The sequence below is a fragment of the Polistes dominula genome, unplaced genomic scaffold (genome assembly GCF_049000335.1).
Source record: "Polistes dominula isolate Pdom_NZ unplaced genomic scaffold, Pdom_raw_medaka contig_12, whole genome shotgun sequence".
Classification (NCBI taxonomy): Eukaryota; Metazoa; Arthropoda; class Insecta; order Hymenoptera; family Vespidae; genus Polistes; species Polistes dominula.
Window position 1 is genome coordinate 2,559,428 of NW_028301116.1, and position 20,258 is coordinate 2,579,685.

Consider the following 20,258-nt stretch of genomic DNA (forward strand, 5'->3'; position numbering starts at 1 on the left):
GGTCTTAAGGCGTTTGACGAGTATAAAGCCGCGTACAAATGTTAGTTGCGCATTGTACGCTCAACGAAATGGAACATCGTTCGCGCATATAACTTCCAGTCTTTGCTTCCCATTTTGTGGTATTTGCGTTTAGAAGGTGTAGACGTTAAAAAGAAGACTCGCACGTGGCTAGACGATCGTAGAAAGGAAAATACAGAAAATACATATAAAGTGAGTCAATCGTGCGGTGTATATTTCAACTTTAAGACTTGTTCAAAGTACAACGTGTACACGTTATGTTGAGCACGTTCTCTGACATAATCTGGTATGAACTGGATCAAAGCAGAAACGTCGGTAAATGATTGGCCATACGTTTCAGAAGCGAACCTGTGGTGCCCGGTTTTCGGTAGGACAATTTTATTAGGCGGGCACTTTTATTGAACTTCCTTCGATAAAACTTCGAACTTCCATCTATCGAAACATTATTCAGAAGATCTCAGAAGCCGCGACCACGCGACTCTCTACGTACAGCAATGTCTAACGAAGAAACTTCTGCCGACCGCAATGTCGAGATTTGGAAAATAAAGAAACTTATAAAGAGTCTTGAAATGGCTAGAGGGTAAGTAGGTCGACGATAATTTTTCTTTTTTTTTCCTTTAAATACCCAAACGAATATTTTATTTAATATTCTGGCATATGGTTTAAGTAAAACGTGGTATATACATATATAGAGTGAATTTGATTAAATGTTGAGATACATTATGTTTTTTAGTCTTATGATGTTTTTTTCAGTATAAATATATTTTCTATGATATTAGAAGCTTTATAAATTATTTTTTAATGTTATTGCATATATATATTTTTTGTAATGGTCATAACTCAATGATGAAGCATACTGTTTGATTTCTTTGTCATTGAAATTTGTTTAATAACAAAGAAATTTGTACGTTAGTTTTCCTTTGAATTATTTTATGTATAACAATAGGATTAATTATTAAAACTACTATTATATTTTTTAATTATTTATCATATAATTTAATAACATAATTATTTTTTTTTAGGAATGGTACTAGTATGATATCATTAATTATACCCCCTAAAGACCAAATATCAAGAGTGAGCAAAATGTTAGCCGATGAATTTGGAACTGCGTCTAATATTAAGTCTCGTGTAAATAGATTATCGGTTTTGGGTGCAATTACATCTGTACAACATAGGTTAAAATTATATACCAAAGGTATAATAATATTTTTAATGATATATATATATATATATATATACAAATTAGAAGTATAGATAATATTAATATTATTTTTAATATTTTTCGAATAATTATATATTTTAGTGCCTCCGAATGGCCTGGTTATATACTGTGGAACTATTGTCACCGAAGAAGGAAAGGAAAAGAAAGTCAACATTGATTTTGAACCTTTCAAACCTATTAATACGTCTTTGTATCTTTGTGATAATAAGGTATATATAATACTATTTTTACAGTTGCATAATAAGTGCCAAGTTTAGTCTATTCAATTGATATGTAATCTTATATATTTGAATAAGTTATATTTTTGTAATATTATGTAAAATATATGAATTTTTTAAAATTATTTTTCAGTTTCACACAGAAGCCCTTACTGCATTGCTAGCCGATGACAATAAATTTGGCTTTATTGTCATGGATGGTAATGGCGCTTTATTTGGTACTTTACAAGGAAATACGCGTGAAGTTTTACATAAATTTACTGTTGACTTACCGAAAAAACATGGCAAGTTTTTTAAAGATTCTTTTTTTTTCTCTAAAATATGCAATAAATTCAAAATGAATAAATTTATTCTAATAAGTTCACACTCTCAAATGAATGTTATTGTAAATTTGATTTTAGGTAGGGGAGGTCAATCAGCTCTACGTTTTGCTCGGTTACGTATGGAAAAAAGACATAATTATGTCAGAAAGGTTGCTGAAGTTGCTACGCAACTTTACATTACTAATGATAAGCCTAATATTGCTGGATTGATATTAGCAGGAAGTGCCGATTTTAAAACTGAACTTAGTCAATCAGATATGTTTGATCCTGTAGGTTTATCTTTGAAAAATCATTTAAACAAAATGCATTTGTTAAAAAAAAGAAAAGAAAAAGCTAATCTCTTAGTTTTGTTATTATTTTATTATTTCAGAGATTGCAAGCTAAAGTTATAAAATTAGTTGATGTGTCTTACGGAGGAGAAAATGGTTTTAATCAAGCTATTGAATTAGCAGCGGAATCTTTGCAAAATGTTAAATTTATTCAAGAGAAAAAACTTATTGGTAAGATTATAATCATTTATATTTTTCTTCTATTGTATAATGTATTATATATTTTACCTATTGTAATCTATTTTTAATTGTTGTTATTAGGTCGTTATTTTGATGAAATTTCTCAAGATACTGGAAAATATTGTTTTGGTGTAGAAGATACATTAAAAGCTTTGGAATTAGGTAGTGTAGAAACGTTAATTTGTTGGGAGAATTTAGATATTCAACGATACGTTTTAAAAAATCATACAAATGCAGAAGAGAAAATATTACATTTGACTCCTGAACAGGAAAAAGACAAAACTCATTTTACTGATAAAGAGGTATAGTTAAAGTCGTCCTTTGCGTTTAATTATAATATGCGTATACAATATTAAAAAAAAAAAAAGATGTAACGATTAAATATATAATTTGTAGAGCGGAGTAGAACTTGAATTGGTGGAGTGTCAACCACTTCTTGAATGGCTTGCGAATCACTATAAGAATTATGGTGCCACCTTGGAAATTATTACAGACAAGTCGCAGGAAGGTTCACAATTTGTCAGAGGGTTCGGTGGAATTGGAGGTAAGTTTTTTTTTTTTGGTTCTTCTTTTTGTACATATTAATAAATATGTTAATCTTTATTTTATTTTATTTTTTTTTTTTTAAGCAATTTATGTGTTTATATAAATTGTGGAAAATTATTTGTATTACTAATATTTCGTGGCTTCATATCTTATTTTTTAACATAAATATAAAAAGATAGTTTTGTGTGTACATATAAACAAATGATAACTAATATTTATTTTGAATGTGTTAATAGTATTTTTAAACACTATAATTATATTAACATTATTGGATAAGGTGTATTAATTAATTAGAATTTATTAACAAATGGTATATTAAACATTTAAATATTCTTTTTTTTCTTCTAAAAAAAAGTTAACTTAAATTTTTTGATAAAAAACATGTGTTTTAATATCACTGTCAACACAAATTTAAAAGAAATGACAAGGTAATGAAATGAGGTGCATTAATGTTAATTATAGAGTATATGTTCGTATATAGGAATCCTCCGCTACAAAGTTGACTTCCAGTCACTGCAGGCCGATGAGCCTCTTGATGATGTTGACCTCGATGATTACTAATTTCATCCATGAGATATTCAAAGTCAACCAGGTAGCTGTTTCTCTGTCTTGAGTGCATTCATGTACACTTTGTGTATTATAGATTATTATTTAGAAAACTGGACAAATTTATCAAAATGTTAGTGTTAATCGGATGCATATTTTAAATTGTATGTTTTGTTTTTCTTATATTATATACTTATAAATTGAGGGGTTAATACCTATTTCTTAATACTTGTTATATATCCTATTTATAATAATTGTCATTAATTAAAAAATCATTTTTATTGATATTTAAAAAGTATTAAAAAGTAAGTATTAAAAAGATATTAAAAAGATATTAAAAAGATAATATTATAAAGTTATTAAAAAGTATTTAAAAAGATTTATCTAAATTATTCTTTTTTTCATAACTATATAATATTGATGTTAACAAAGATTAAAACTAACTTGAATTATTTTTCTAATATAATCATGTTAGATTAATTCAAATATATGTGCAGTTTTATGTTCATTATAACTCTGTACATATAATAAACTAAGAAAAGTACGACATTCATATTGCATGCCCCTAATTTTGATATAAGTAAATTTGTCCAGAATGTTTACAATTATTTTGATTGAGTTTCTCACTAAATAGTTTAGTTTTGATTCTTCTGTACAAAAGTAGTACATAGATGTCTCTTGCAATGATTTTGAATGTGGATAGTGAAATCATTAAACACACAAAATTCAGAGATCAAAATTTGCATTCAGAGATATGTTATTGAATTTGAAAGATGCTTTTTTTGTCTAATGGTTTTTCTTCAATAACAAGGTGAATAGAAATGTAAAATAGGGACTAATATAATCTTTTACAAAACATTCTGAATTTAGACCATTACATTTGTATCACATTAAATATTAGCAAATAATTAAACACGTAGTATGTGGTACAGTTTTTTCATTCATTCTTATTCATTTTTGATATTCTCATTAACTTTTTGATGAGAATTTGAGTAATGAAAAAGATTTAGATATTTTATTATTGTATATTAGAAGACTGTTTTTCCAATATGGAAATCTGTATTTGTTTTGTATCGTTCAAAAGTTCTATTTGTTAGTGATTCATATTTGTTTTATATAGTTTAAATTAAATAATAATCATAAAATAAAGTAGGTCAAAGTATAATATGTAGGAATATTGTTTAAAATAAATGCATTATTTATTTACATATTATCAAATGACCATGATGATGTTTTAAAATGTTTAATTTTTCTATGTTGCACATGTAGAAAGAATTATAACACACGAGGAAACAGATTCATCAATATTATTTAAAAAAAAAAAAAACAAGAAAAAAAATACAACTATTTTTTAGATGAATGTGCATGTGTTTATTCAGAGTATTTAAAACTCGTATTGTAGAAAAGATGTAATGGTTTTCAAATTGATAAGATTCTATTAATTCTAATTCATTTTTATCATATTAAATATTTATGTATGTAAGTATACACCACAAAGTTAAAGCTATATGAGAACTAACTAGAATGATGTTAAAAACGGTGATTGCAAGTTTAGTCAAATTATTTCACTATTACAAAACATATGTAATTTGTTAGATAAAGAATATATTAATAGTATTATTTCTATAGATTATAAATGAAAAGTCTTTTTGTTGTGTGGCTACACAAGAACAAAAAAAGAAAATCGTTTTTAAAATGAACGTAGTTTTAATTTCTAATATATAACAACTGCACTGCATAGATATATTTTTTGAATGGATTTATAAAGAAAGAATTTAATGCATCTTTACAGTACAAAAAAAGAATGTCTGCGATATCACGAAGTTACAATCTAGATATTGGCTTTCATTATAATAAAAAAGTCAATATTAAAGAATTTAAGAAAATCCGAGATTGGATTAAAATAATATTTATGCTATAGTATAATAATTCTCAAATAATTCAATATAGTAGCTATAATCTTGTAATTGTTTCAATTTCTTAATCTGTAAGATACACAAAGTGTAAAACCATTTTAATGCTTGTTTACACTTTTTATTGTACTAAAGAAAGCCTGTTTTAATAACGCGGTATGAATTCATAAAAAAAAAAAAAGCTGTTCTCTAACTAAAGTCTGATTATTCAAATGAAAATTTCGTTAACTCACATGAATAATGAATAATATACTAAGAACTTTACTAATAATTATTATCTCTTTGTTACCCTTTATGGGAACAACTATTGTAATTGTACTAATAATTATTAATTACTGGTTTTCTTACAATATATGTAGTCTAGATTTAAAATGCATCCTTGGCATTTTTTATAAAAAAAAAAAAAAAAAAAAAAAAAAAAAAAAACAAAGCCAGTGACTATCACAACAGTGTGTAAGTCACTTGTTTTAAATAAATAAAGGTTTTATATATATTCTCGTTGAGATATGAAGCTTCTTCTTTGTTAATATTATCATCCTATATTTAAGAATGTTGTGTAAATCTATTTTACATTCTAAGTCTTTTTAGCAATCACCATAACTTTATAACAAAATAAAACAAGTTCTAATTTTTTATTTAACTTAATTATTATATTTTTATAAATGTGAGAAAAGAGAGTTGCATTATTAGTAAACCGGTGGCAAATTTTACATTAGATATAGATATTCTCTATTTTAAAGCACACTCAGAAATATTCAAACAAATTTGATTTTTTTTTATTTATAACACCTTTTTTCTTATTTTATATTTTTACATCATATTCCTTTAGAAAAATATGTGGAATCTATATTTGTTATTTTTTTTATTTTATTTCATTAAACAATGTTGCTTTTGCACTATGTTACTATAATTACTATATTTGATGCTTAATATATTCAAAATGTTAGTTTTATACTTAATATTATAATATATTTGTGTGCTCGATTGATTTTATTTTTATATCTTGCACAGTATATATTTTAGAAATTTCAAATTATATATATATATATATTTTCCAAATTACGTTAAAGTTTAATTTTCATCGTATTTATTTTATTTCACATTTGTTGTATTTATTTATCAAAAAATATACATTATACTTTTTCTGGCATTCCTATCACAAATAGTAAGATATACGAATATACACAATGAATCGATTATTAAGTAAAGTGCATAAATGAAAATTATTAAGTATCGCTTGTTGCATGCTACGCTATAAACAATTATAGATTAAATCCATTGCTAAAGTAACACAATAACAGTATTATAGTTTTATCTAATAGATTTTAATAGCTTTTATTTATTTATTTTTTTAATTTATTGCGTTCAAATTGCTTGAATTAATAAAGTATGAGCTATGGCATTGTTTTAACAAATGTATTAAATTATAGGATAAATATAATTTGTTTTCTTTTTTTTTTATATTATTGAAGTTATTTATATTAAACTAATATTATGATTTATGATGTCACGTTTACTCTTTAATAATATTTATTTAATATAAATTTTTATATTCATGTTAATACTTTGGCAATGGAAATAAATTATAAATAATTGTAACATTCTCACAATGCTTAACAGAGCTCCTATTTTTGAGAAGTACTAATTAAAGTCTTGTTTCTGTTAGCTCGCATACTGGGAAAGGTACAGTACTTGCTTTTTATTAAGACTAGTAACAAGAAAAAAAAAAGTAAAATAATTCTTTATTTTTCTAATATTTTAGAATGTTTGGTTTTTTTGTCGATATTTTAGAAGATTTATTTTTGTAATATTTTAGAATGTTATACATTGTTTGCAGGAAATGTTTGGTATTATTACAATATAGAAGTATTTTATTTATAGATCATGAAGTAGATATTTTCATTTTTTTTCTTATAAATATAAAAATAATTAACTTATTGTAGAAATCCCTTTTAGCAGCTATTAGAAGCAATGGAGCAATAGTTAATTAATTGCCAATTTACAATATAAATTTGATATTTATCCATTCGAATAATAATTTATTATTGAATAAAAAAAAAAATCCATTACACTATGTATAACATTCACATAAAGTAATACTTTACAATTGTTAATCTATATAATTATTGTTCATGCATTCAATATTTTAACTTTTACAAAATATTTATTTTACATATCATAAAAATAAGTAGATAAATTTAATATATATGTATACATATATAATTTTGTTTTCTTTTTATGTTAATGGTCTTAAATTATTATTAAAAAAAAAAAAAAAAAAACAGTGTTTTTTTAATGTGAATATTTCTTTTTGATATCAAATGGAATTAAATGTATTATAAAAATAAAAAATAAAACTTACAAAAGCACTGTTTTATTACTAACAACATCATAAACTTGAGTTAAAATAATAATAATTTGTTATTTTTAACAGATATTTATATATGAACTAATATTCAATGTATTATTTATTTAATAATAAGCATTCATATGTTGTTTTGCAGGTATTCTACGTTACAAAGTGGACTTTCAGAATTTGCAGCTGGAAGAAAATGAAATTGATAATTTCGATCTGGATGACTATTAAATCCCTGATTTGACAAAAACACGATCCTCTTAGCTTTGAAATGGAAAATATTACGTTCCTCTTTGCATTATATTTCAAGAAAAGTATGCAAAGAAGCACGTTGCAAAATAATTATTTGATGTGGTACATAGGGTATCATCAGGAAATTATTGTGAACATCAAGCAGCTAGCAATTTTACACAGGGGACAGTGCGGAAAAATGGTGCGTTGGTAACATGGTTCATACCTGTTAAAAACAACAAAGGCAACTCGAAGACTGTGACACTTAATTAAGCCAGCTTGATATCTGCCTACTCCACACATTACCTACTATGTTCTTTGATTATTCACATGGATTTATTTAATTACTTGCTCAAACAACAACGGTACCATGTAGAATTGTTACAGCAATTATATGATTTGAGATATATCATTTTCTATCACATCGATGTTTATCATCTTGTCATCGTGCTATTAAAAAAAAAAAAAAAAAAAAAAAAAACCAAAAAAAAAAACAAATGATTATCAGATGTTCATAAATACAGTTCTAGCGTAATTTTTTGTTCATATACGATCATAGCTGAGCTGTAATAAAATGATTGTCATAAACTTAAATGTGCGTATCGTGCATTCTATACCAATTGCAAAATTCATATGAATAATAAAAAAAAAGCTCTGTACATAATACATAAATTTTTAATGGCACAGTTGCCTTAGGAGAAACAAAATCTTTCCGTCTTAATGAGTGATACACATACAAATGTAAGGAACAGTTTCTTAACAAAAAATTGATATTGCTTTATTGCTGGCTCGCGATTATTAGATTTTGTACACCCAAGAGACTGTACATAACAAATGCTTTATAAGCGTATCAATTTAATCTCTTAATTGTTGAAGAGGTACACCTCGATGGTAAGAATAACAGTTACTAAAGATATTACAAAATATTATAATTAAATTTTTAATTTCTCTTGCTTATTTGTACAATGCCTTTGTAATAAACAGTACTGTAAATGTATAAATGTGAAGAGAATGCAATGTGCGATGTTGGCAATATGTATCCTTTATATAAAAAAAAAAAAAAGAAAGAAAGAAAAAATATTATAAGAAATATTTTTTTTTAATGTTGTAAAATTTTCGATAAACATGATGAGTCTGTTCATATAATAATTTCATTTGCATTACAATTAATTCTGTGCAAGGCATATATATATCCTAAAGTACTATTTTACGATGAGCAAGATTAATAAAAAAAATTAAAAAGTATGATTTTTGCTGTCGTGTACAACGAATTTTTAATAGATTAACAAAAAAAAGAAGTAAATGTTATAATTCAGTCTTTTATTTTTTTATTTTTTAAATTGAAATTGAAATGAAAGAAATTCTTGAATGTTTCAAATTAATAAATCCTATAAAATACTATATCAAAGATTTTAAAAAGAGCCCGTGATTTAAATGTATCTTGAATAAAAATATAATTAATATTTTTGAACACAACAAATACTTTGTGTTGTTTGTAGGTGTCTTTAATAATATTACGCTTATTCATTATTTTCTTATTTTTTTTTTTTTAAAGAAAATTTTTAGATTAATTTTGTCTTCAACATTTTTAAATGTTATCAATTATTCGTTGAATAATCATTGAAATATTGTAGAGAAAATATTACATTACGAAATATATACAAACATGTATATATATATATATATATATGTATGAAATTTTTTAATTAGGCATCATTTAATTCTGAAACAGATGAATTGAAAATTATAGTCATTAAAAATTCATAAACATTAGAATCATTTTGATGAAAATGAAGATATTTACACTGCCGAATAGAAAATGACGCAATAAGGTATCATCACCGAGCACAATATCTATTATTAAAATAAGTTTTTATAATTTGAAACTGTTCGTTGTTTACATTACTATTAGCTCATAAAAAAAATACATTTAGAAGTTCATAGATTATTTTCAAACTATTTTAATATTACTACAAATGTATATCTTATACGATCAACGACCAATTAACATTTAAAACGAATGAACAAATGTAATATCTCAATCATCTCATGATTTATTATCTTTCATTCGATAATAAATTTCCGTTCGATAAACGTTTCATAATATTCACGAAAAAAAAAACAAAAAAACAAAAGAAAAGAAAGACCAATAGACTTAATTTTTAATTTTGTATACACATTATATTTATGCAGAGAAGATTCTTTCGTATTAGTACGTACGAGTTATAGCCTATCACGAGGAGTCAAGGAGCATACTTTTATATATTCATTCAAACAATTCACCATTAGGTAATATTCCAAAATGAAACATCAAATTTTTTAAAGAAAAATATATTTGTTTGATAATATGCAATAAATGAGGAAAAGTATTCATTTAAGAATTTAAATAGAAAATATTGGCGCGCAATATGGCAGCTGATATTTGATTGGTTACTAATTGAATCCTGCGGTAGTCAGGTGACCATCTTCAAATGATAATACGATATAGTATATTCATTTAACGTTATATTACTGTGATTAATAAATATATTTGATTAAAAAAAAAAAAAAAAGAAAAAAATAAATAAAGAAAAATGTTTGTGTGAAATGATTTAGGTGTGCCACGAATAATAATGTAAATTGAATATATGTATATATATATAAACAATTACAAAAGAAGAACGATTTTAAAAATGTACAAATAATTCTTATATCAAAGAGTTTGCACATTATGTAGGTATGATGTTGCTATGTACGGATGCTCTCAATATATCATTACATTCCTCGAGTTTTCAAATAAATATATAATATTATTCATATACATTTTTATTTATATATATATATATATATATATATATATATTTATTATTTGTTTAAACAAACGAATAATTCTTTTAGTCAAATTTTGATGTCTCAACCAGGCCCCAAAGTCTTGTGTGTTCCACTGTCAGCTGTTTTCATTTTTAAAAGGTAAGTTAAATCTTGAAATGTTTATTATTATTTGTACCATTAACAATTCGTAATTTCCATTCGTAAATAAATAATCAATTAACAATTATTTTACATTTCAACTTATTGTTTATTACTTATATTCCTAAGAATTGATTATTTGAAGATGAAGATATAAAATATACAGAGTATTTCAAAAGTTTTACTTTACCGAATTTGAAGATTATTTATTTTGTTTTAAATAGAAACAACACAGTATTAAAAAAATAATGAAAACTATGCAGAGTTAAGAGAATTCGTACCTTTGGACATTTTATTAAAATATACATTTCATCCAAAATACAAAAGGAAAAGATGTATTTACAGTTGTCCGTCGAACGTTATACATAAGAATGATACTAGTAACAACGCCAATATTAGCAATAATAGTAAGAGATATAATCGTTTAATAACAATATATTTACTGTTTCATTAATATATATACTATATCAATGAACAGCGGCAGATCGATGAATTGAGAGTTTGATATACTCTAATATGAAATCGTTTAATTTTTTTTTATGTTAAACGATTCTTAATTTATTAACAGTACTATATATTCTCTCTCTAATACAATTGGCCATTTTAACCATTCTTCTTCTTCTTCTTCTTCTTAGTCGAACCATTTGACGGACTAAGAAATGACAATTGATACCACATGAATTTTACAGATATTGACTCAGCTATCGTAAACGAACAATGTTGGAAATAAGAAAACGTGTTGTATAATATATTCGAGAACTATCAATAATGAAATATACAATAAATAAATCATTATATAAGATTGTTAATAAAAATTGTGATAGAGCGCAATTGATAATTCGTGATTTGTAATTTAATTCTAGATGACAAAATGTTCATTATTGTATTTCAAAATATTTGATAATAATAACATGCATTTTTTTTTTTTGACTGCATTTTACATACTTATGAATATAGATTTCCATTATTATTTTGTTTCTTTTTTTTGTTTTGTTTTTATTTAAGAAGTTAGAGCTAACAACAAGTATTTAGATAAAATAATTTTTATCACTATGTCATATACTGTATTTTCTTTCTTAATGATGATATTGTCTTATTTTTCTGGATTTTGTTAAACACCCTTTTAAACTTTGCTTTGAAACACGAAGTTTCAATTAAATTCATAAATCTAACATCTTTTTTTTTATTTTTCTAAAAGCATTTAACAATTATTTAATATATATTTTTATTTCTTTTTTTTTACGTGAACAATACCAGTTTATTATTTACTTGCCGAAATTTCGTAAAATCATGTAAGTAAATTGATCTAAATATTTTTGTTTGTTTATCTAAGAGAATTATTTTTTCAAATATTTAAAAATATTTTCATGTATATATGAGTATGTATATATATATGTGTTTGTGTGTGATTCTGGTATTGTACATTTTGACATAACAGCAATCGAAATTTAATTTTGGTTGTTTTTGTTGCATTAATACATATCTCTTTTTTAAAAATACTTCTTTAACTATTTGTATCTTTATCTTGATTAATAATATGTATATATTATTTATATTAATTAGAAAATCATATAATAATAAATTCTGCAAAGATTTCTATAATAATATTTATAAAGATCTTGATATGTTATGAATCAAGCATTATTATTATTATTATTCAATGAAATTTATATTTGAATTTGAAGATCAAAAATGCATCATTCTTCCTTTTTCGTAAAAATATATTGACACTAGAATTCTCATAAGCAGTAACTATATGCAAGGCACTATTAAGGCCTACTTCTCATCTAAATAAAAAAAAAGAAAATAAAATTCTTCCATTTTAATAATGAGTATAGAGCATTATATAACTAATAATTTAGTACCCTTTTCTTTTGAAAGAAAAAAAAAAGAAAAAAAAAGATCATTATGTGCAACAGTGAATAAATATGATTATAATATTTCTTTAATATCCATTCTGTTGTCCGTTTACTGCTTTAGTCGTAATTTATATCTAATTATGAATAATACTATATCAATTTTTGAAAATTGCAATTTTTGTTGCTAACGAATTATACAATTTTGTTTCTTTTTAAATGTATATCGTGTGTTAATTTAAAAATAATTTCTTTATTTATAATTTTTTTCTTTTTTTCTTTTTACTACGAATTGCAACATTAACTTATTATTTTGTTAAAATAAATACCAAAATTCGAAATATAAAACTTTGTGACTAATCTTTATATAAAACGTTAATGCGAATAACAATAATTACATTTTTATAATAATCAAAATTGGCAAATATTAATTTCTGATTATTAGCCAATCTTATAAAGTGTTACTAGCATTCCACGCCCTATTATTACTTGTATGCAAGTACAATACAAAGGCAGTAATTTTTGGAATGTTAACAATACTTTGTAAACTTAGCTAAAACTTAAATATGAACATATTCAATGATGTTTTTCTATTGCAAAAATGTTATAAATAACATACAATAATAATTTATTATAATTTCGATGAAACATATAATATGCCTTTCGTTTTTCATTTTCAAATAAAATTGCCGAAATAATTATATATACAATATAAATAAAAAAAAAAAAAAAAAAAAAAACTTTATCAAAACGAAATAATCAATCAGCCAATTTTTCATGGTCTGTAAAATATCTTTCTTTCTTTTCTTTTCTTTTCTTCTTTTTTTTACTTTTATTTTTTTTTTTAAATATTCCATTCATTATTCAATCTCATTTTTATGATATGTTTGATCACAGTTATGTGCACATAATATTATAACATAATAATATAATAATACAAAATGATTAATTAGTGCTATTGGGATACTAAATATCTTTACAATATTTGAGTCGAAAATATTAGGACCTAGACGAAGGGTTTGCATGATAAATAAAAGATTATTCTATAATATCCTACCCCATTGTCTCAATATAAGATACAGGCATGTGTGCGATTACAAGCAAAAAGATTCAATACAAGCACATTATAATAGATGCACGTGTTTTCATGATGTTTTTATAAATTTACTATTTTTCTTCTTAAATGTTTTCATTTTAAATTAAAGCTATGTGTGTGTGTACACAATGTATGCTAGAATAAACAAATTTAATGTCTTATCAGCTATTTGATTAAGACATTTATACGCTACTATATCATTTTTTATATTAAGCTTTACTAAATTATGTACAACCTGTTTATATCGTTTGGTACTAACCACCTTTGAACAAGCAATAATAATAATAATATAATAATAATAATAATAATAATAATAATAATAATAATAATAATAATAATAATAAAATAATAATAATATTTATGTCATAATTTGCACAGCAATAACAACTCTTATTAATTGCAATTAGCAATTTTTCAACATAAGTGTTATATTGCAGAAAAATCCAGAGAGAAAATTATCTTCGTTTAAAAAATAAATTAACTAATTTTTTATGTTAACTTATGATTATTTAATAAAGTAATTTTACTTTTTTATACTTCGCTGAATTTAAATGCGAAAACGTACTTTTAAACATTTCAATTTTCATTTCATTTTTATACTTAAATTTTGAATGCACTTGTAAAGTACATTGTTATATATATATTTATGTATATATTTAATTTTTTTTTCATGTTATTAATTAAACTAAAATGTTTTTCTCTGCTGGAGTAATTATTACGTATGACAGAAATATACTTCATAACTGCCTTCATAATTATACTGATACATATATACAAATTCTATTCATATTTCCCATAGACACCATGGACCACTATAAATAATACAATTCAAATACTAGTTTCCCATCACTGTTTAACTATCTAATATTATATTAATTATATTCATTAGAACAATAATTTTTTTTTTTTACAATAACTATTATTTAATCTGACTGTACATTTTTAATTTTGTGCTATTCCAAAAATAGATGATTATAGGGATTAATTGACACCTGCATTCTATTATAGTTTCGTTTATACTTATTTGATTAAGTATATCAAAAACTATTAGAGGCAGTTATTACATACTACTACATGCATGAATTCATTTTTATGTGTAGTCAATTTGTTTGTTTTTGTTTTTAAATAAACAGTATTGTAAAATTTCAGTCCATGTTTGTAATAAAAAAAAAAGTATTAGGAATACTCCAACATATCATCTTATTTGTGCATTTACAATGAAAACAAAGTATTAGACACAAATATATGAATGTATTGGGCAGTGATGGGGTATGTTGGAGATAATTGTGTCAGTATAAGAAATCTGCAAACTTATAATCAAATCCTGTGAAATATTAAAAATATATATTTAAAAATGTTTTGTAGTTTTTGTGCTTTTTTTTTTTTTAGTAATATCATTCGGGTTGTATTTTTTTTTTTGTTGTCGAACTTTTTCTATTAATATATAAATGTTTATTTTTATTTGAATATAATATAGAATGAGAGAAAAAGAATGAAAGAAAAAGAAAAAGAGTTTCTTATAGAGTAATACTCAAAAATTTTGTGATGATGTTGGAGAGGTGTATTTAACAAATACACATACCTTATTTATTCAACAGCAAATCCACAAGTTTCTTCAACAGCTTGTGTAAGTTTATCCAACATTTTCTGATAACACGGATAACTTTGTGGAATATCTATCCTGTTAAAACAAGTATGTGCTTTTGGCAAATTTTCACTAGGTGCATCTACAGCATGAATTGTGAAAAGACGTGGACCTGAAGCTCCCGTTGAGCCTTTAGAACAGAAATAAACAGTTCATTGTAATAATACATTAATGTTTTGTTTATCTTTTTGTAATATATCATTACCTTGTAAAGCCTTGAATCCTTGTAATGGTACTCTTGAACTACCAGTGACAAATTGAAGTAATCTTGCTCTCATTTCTTCTCCATAAGATTCAACTATTTGCCAGAACCACTTGACTACAGGTGTATCGGGTGTACAATGTTTTAATCTTGTATGCAATTTCCAATCATTTATATCGATAGTACCTAAACCTCCAATAACTAATTCCAATTCACGTTCATCGAATGGTCTTAACAATGATGGGGGAATCAATTCATGAAAACCTTTTTGTAACGCTAAAAATTGTTGTTCGATTCCACGCATAAATCGATAATTAACGTATAAACGAACATATTCCCTTTTGTTTTCTTCTGTTACTTGTATATCTTTTCCACCAGGTTTTAATTCGTGATTTTTCAAGACACCAAAACTACTGTGTTCGACAGAAAATGTGGCATCCAATACACCATCTATGCTATTTTCTCTGTTAACATAAAAAAAAGAAATATTAGAATATTTTTTTGAAAGATAATGTAATTGTTTACTTACAACATCCATGTAAGACTTCTGTGTAACTCAGGATCAACACCTTCTATATCACTAAGAGTAATGGCTTTATTAAGTAGCATCTTATAGAATGGCGTGGTGAAACCACCATCTATATGATGACCATGAAAAACTGCTATTCCTATGATTCTTCCAGCAAAATGAAAATATGATAAATGTTCTGGATTTATTCCTGAATCTGGATTTATTTGTAATGTGTAATTGTCATCTCTTGAATATTGAAACAGTCCATATTGAGGGTTTAACATTTCATGGGATAATAAATAAAGCCATTCTCGTGCTACTCCACCATAATCGAGACCTTCTTCTCCTCTAAATTTAACCATAAGTCTTTTACGCATATCTTTTGGACGCATTTTCATAATCAGCCTATAAGATTCCTAAAAGAGATCAAAATAATTTTAATACAAATCCAATTAAAATGAAATATTGTAAATATTTCATATTGAAAATAATATTCTATTTACTTCAAATATTTCATTTCTTGATACTTCCAATCTACAATGTCCACTTTGTGGTTGAAGTGCATTTAATTCTGCCCTTAGACATTTTAATTTAGCTACTAAATCCCGCTTATATTTTGGAAGAAGTTCACTTTCCATAAGTTCTTTTGGCAAATCTGATACAGTTTGCGTTGGCGGTGTTGAAGTTTCCACTAATGTAAAATAATATATTTAATAAATAAAATTAATGAAATAATTATTTTATTATTTAAACTTACACGTAGGTGAATTATTATTGCTTCCATTTTCAATTCTTGGCCTTTGTTGATTAGTAGAAATTTGTGGTGGTATAGATGATACAGGAGTCTCTACTGCTACTGATTCATTAGTTGCTGCAGGTGAATTATTAGGATTTCCAGAAACTTGATTGTTCGTGCTATTGTTTTGCCTCCTACTGATAATTAATTCAAACGTTAAATTTTGTTAATTATACGACTGTTAATTTGTAAGAATATCAATAAATGTAAAAACTTACTTCAATAGATTACTTATGATTTGGCTAGAGAGCCGAGGATCTGTAAATTGTGTTGTTCTGTTGTTATGATCTACAAAATATACACGTCCACTTTGAGTTTGTCTCATTTCCCATCCACTGGGTAATGGACCAAGTTCGGTTGTTAATTCATTGGCTGGTAAATCACGTGGTATTCGGGGATCATGCCACGTTGATGTTCCAGTTGGAACATGATAAAAATATACTTGTCCTTGTTGAGTTTTCCTCATTTCTATAGAAAATAAATATTACGTTTTTTTTTAAGTATACATTCAATATGATCAAATAATTTATTATTAAAAATTAGATATTTATTTAATGTACCATATCCTCGGGGTAAATCCGTAGGTTGAAGAGATTCATTTCTTCTTTCAGCACTGAGCACTGCATTATTCCTATTTCTGTTGCTTCGATTAGGCCTTCGTGGTTGACCGTTGTTAGAACGTTCTATACGACTATTTTGATTTCCATCTTGTTCATCGTTGCTTCTAACAGGTCGTCGATCTCTTATTGCAGACGACGGGGGAGTATTTCTTATATGCTGTTGACTTTGTTGACTCCTATTTTGTTGTTGCGTTGGTGTATTCCTAGGAGTATTTTGAGCTGAACTATCTCTGCTCGGAGTTCTGCTAGATGTTCCTTCTCCATTCCATTCTGGTGTACTTTGTAAAACAGTAGGACTGTCTGTTCTCACATTTGGTGGACTACCACTGCCACTGGGAGAAGTAGGCTCTGAATTAGGTAATGGTGGTGGTTCTGGAGTGGTCGGTATGATAGCATTGCTAGGCCTAATAGAAACAACAAATATTAGAAAAATTGAACTAATAAAAGTTGTAATTATTTTGAATATTTAAAACAACAATAATACCGATTATTTGGACGTATCCATTGTGTTGTTCTGGTATAATGATTAATATAATATAATCTTCCTCTTTGAGTTCTTCTTTCTTCCCAACCATCTGGTAGGTCAGTTGGACAACTCAAATCACCAAGAACATCAACTACAGCATTATGGACAACCGTGTTACTCACAGCACCGTTATGTCCATCTCTAGATAACAAAGATACAACTATTTGCCCTTTGACAACATCTGTATCTTCGGAATGAGCTTTGCAAAGGTCTAAACGTTGATCTGAAAGTAGATAATATATTTACTTTTTATAATATTATCTATGATTGATAATTTGAAGATAGCAACAACCAAAATAATGTTAACAACTTACATCCGGTATCTTTCAATCTTTGTATCGTGTTTGATAATATACGCACACATCCTAAAAAACCGCCACCTTGTTTCTTATGGATTTTTCTATGATTCCAAACTGATATCGTTATGCCATCATTTTTCCCAATGTATCTGTACAAATATAATTTTCATATAATATATACATGAGATAGATAAATGTAATTTAACTTTATGATAAACAATTATTTACAAATCATAGTGTTGATTCCATTTTGGAGCTAATGTGGCCTTGCAAGTATCTGTACTGTGACACTGACCGGAACCATCAACTGTTATTTTAGCAAAAGGATCAGGCAGGCCTAAATACAAATTATTATTTTAATTGTAATACTTTGATGAAAAATACAAAGTTAATGCACATTGTAAATAATACTCACGAAATAGATCTTTTCTAGCAAGATTACGGGCACATAAAACTGAAAATATGAAAATGTTGTTATTTAAATGTTAGATTGAATTCTCTTTTTAAAGTTGTTCATTACAAACCATATTTTGATATATTACTACCATATTGAAAAGTTAACAGAATGTTATTTCATAGTAAAACATAAAAGTAATGGTAAATAAATGATAAGAAAGAGAAGATTTAAAAAGTTCAAAGGATTAATTAAAAGCCTTGTTGGAAAACAACGTTTAATATCATGTTTGATGAAGTTTCTTTTATCTGAGTAGAATGAAAAAAAATGAAGCATTCTAATAATATTATACTTCATATATACCCTATATCACATTCAATTGCAATTAAATATATATATATTTTAATAATTTACAAAATTGATAAATAATTTATTAAAACTATATTAGAAATTGATATTAGAAAAAATTGTGAAAATAAAGGATTGTATAAAAAATGGGTATACAAATTTGTAATAAAGATGATTGATACAATTTGTAGATCGTTTCAATCGGTTACACACTATAGGCGTATAATCGAGGGAAGAGCAATGATAGTAGGGGAGAGAGAATAAATAATTAAATCGAGAGTAGATAGGAAAGAATGAACTTCGATTGAGAGGAAACGAACGTCCTTCTCGAAGGAGCCCTCCCGGAGCGTTCCTATCCGTGGGGTTTTGACCTCTGTCAGGGAGTTGCCATAACCAAAAGAATGAAAATCATAGTAAGAGGAGTATTAAATGAGTCTTAAGGTGGGGTGAAGAGAAAGAGAGAGACAGAAAGAGAGTGAGAAAAGAAAAAGGATCTGTTTAAAAAAAAAAATAATTGAAATAATAGTTGCATTTTGACATTTATCGAATGCACTGTACAGGTTATGTTTAAATTCAAATAAAATAATTATTTCGTTTATAGAAAGTAAAAAAGAAATTAAACGCGTATATGAGGATGATAATAATAAGGGTAATAAATGGTGTGTGTATGTATGTATGTATGTATGTGTGTGTGTGTGTGTGTGTGTAGGTGTACGAGTGGATAAGGTTAAAGTGAACGAACCTAACGAAAGGAAGGTAGGAAAAAGAAGGATTGCGGATGATGGATAGAAAAAAAAAAAGGAAGAAGGATCGGAGTCGCGTGCAAGTTGTGAGTTAGGCCAACTTTCACGCTACTTCTCTCCTTCTTCTATCCACGATACCACACGACATGGATTGGTATCACAGTTAGGTTCCAAATCCTATTATTTCACTCACTCGTCAAACGAATCTTCATTGCTCCGTTCCTCCTGCTACCGCCGGGATTCGACATTTTTCACAAACATTTAACGATATTTAACCGCACATCGGCACACTAAATTAGTAAATAAAAGTATATATTTTCTTACGCGATAATATACATCACACACGCGCAACGATCTACGATCGACTGACCTGTGATCGACTCAATAC

At 25.9% G+C, this 20,258-nt stretch overlaps 2 protein-coding genes across 5 annotated transcripts; one reads left to right on the forward strand and one right to left on the reverse strand.

Moving 5' to 3' along the window:
• The first annotated feature begins 50 nt into the window (after window positions 1-50).
• eRF1 (eukaryotic release factor 1) lies at window positions 51-8,383 on the forward strand. 3 transcript variants are annotated; one of them, XM_089177013.1, is made up of 11 exons: window positions 55-598; window positions 1,041-1,216; window positions 1,325-1,452; window positions 1,595-1,749; window positions 1,867-2,053; window positions 2,155-2,284; window positions 2,375-2,595; window positions 2,690-2,837; window positions 3,321-3,431; window positions 6,965-6,981; window positions 7,803-8,383. In XM_089177013.1, the coding sequence occupies exons 1-9, from the start codon at window positions 513-515 to the stop codon at window positions 3,398-3,400; spliced, it is 1,311 nt and encodes a 436-aa protein (XP_089033139.1). In that variant the 5' UTR covers window positions 55-512; the 3' UTR covers window positions 3,401-3,431; window positions 6,965-6,981; window positions 7,803-8,383. The 3 variants fall into 3 exon arrangements, with proteins under 3 accessions (XP_089033138.1, XP_089033139.1, XP_089033140.1); XM_089177012.1 differs by lacking the exons at window positions 3,321-3,431; window positions 6,965-6,981 and having other exon boundaries at window positions 51-210; window positions 359-598; XM_089177014.1 differs by lacking the exon at window positions 6,965-6,981.
• On the reverse strand, window positions 8,342-20,249 carry Smurf (SMAD specific E3 ubiquitin protein ligase). Of its 2 annotated transcripts, XM_015324491.2 has the most exons (13): window positions 20,064-20,249; window positions 18,801-18,839; window positions 18,614-18,722; window positions 18,401-18,534; window positions 18,045-18,309; window positions 17,501-17,964; window positions 17,159-17,408; window positions 16,902-17,077; window positions 16,648-16,835; window positions 16,163-16,560; window positions 15,637-16,097; window positions 15,369-15,561; window positions 8,342-15,110 (listed from the first exon to the last, which is right to left on the reverse strand). In XM_015324491.2, the coding sequence occupies exons 1-12, from the start codon at window positions 20,116-20,118 to the stop codon at window positions 15,374-15,376; spliced, it is 2,727 nt and encodes a 908-aa protein (XP_015179977.1). In that variant the 5' UTR covers window positions 20,119-20,249; the 3' UTR covers window positions 8,342-15,110; window positions 15,369-15,373. The 2 variants fall into 2 exon arrangements, with proteins under 2 accessions (XP_015179977.1, XP_015179970.1); XM_015324484.2 differs by having other exon boundaries at window positions 8,342-15,561.
• Between the last annotated feature and the right edge of the window lie 9 nt (window positions 20,250-20,258).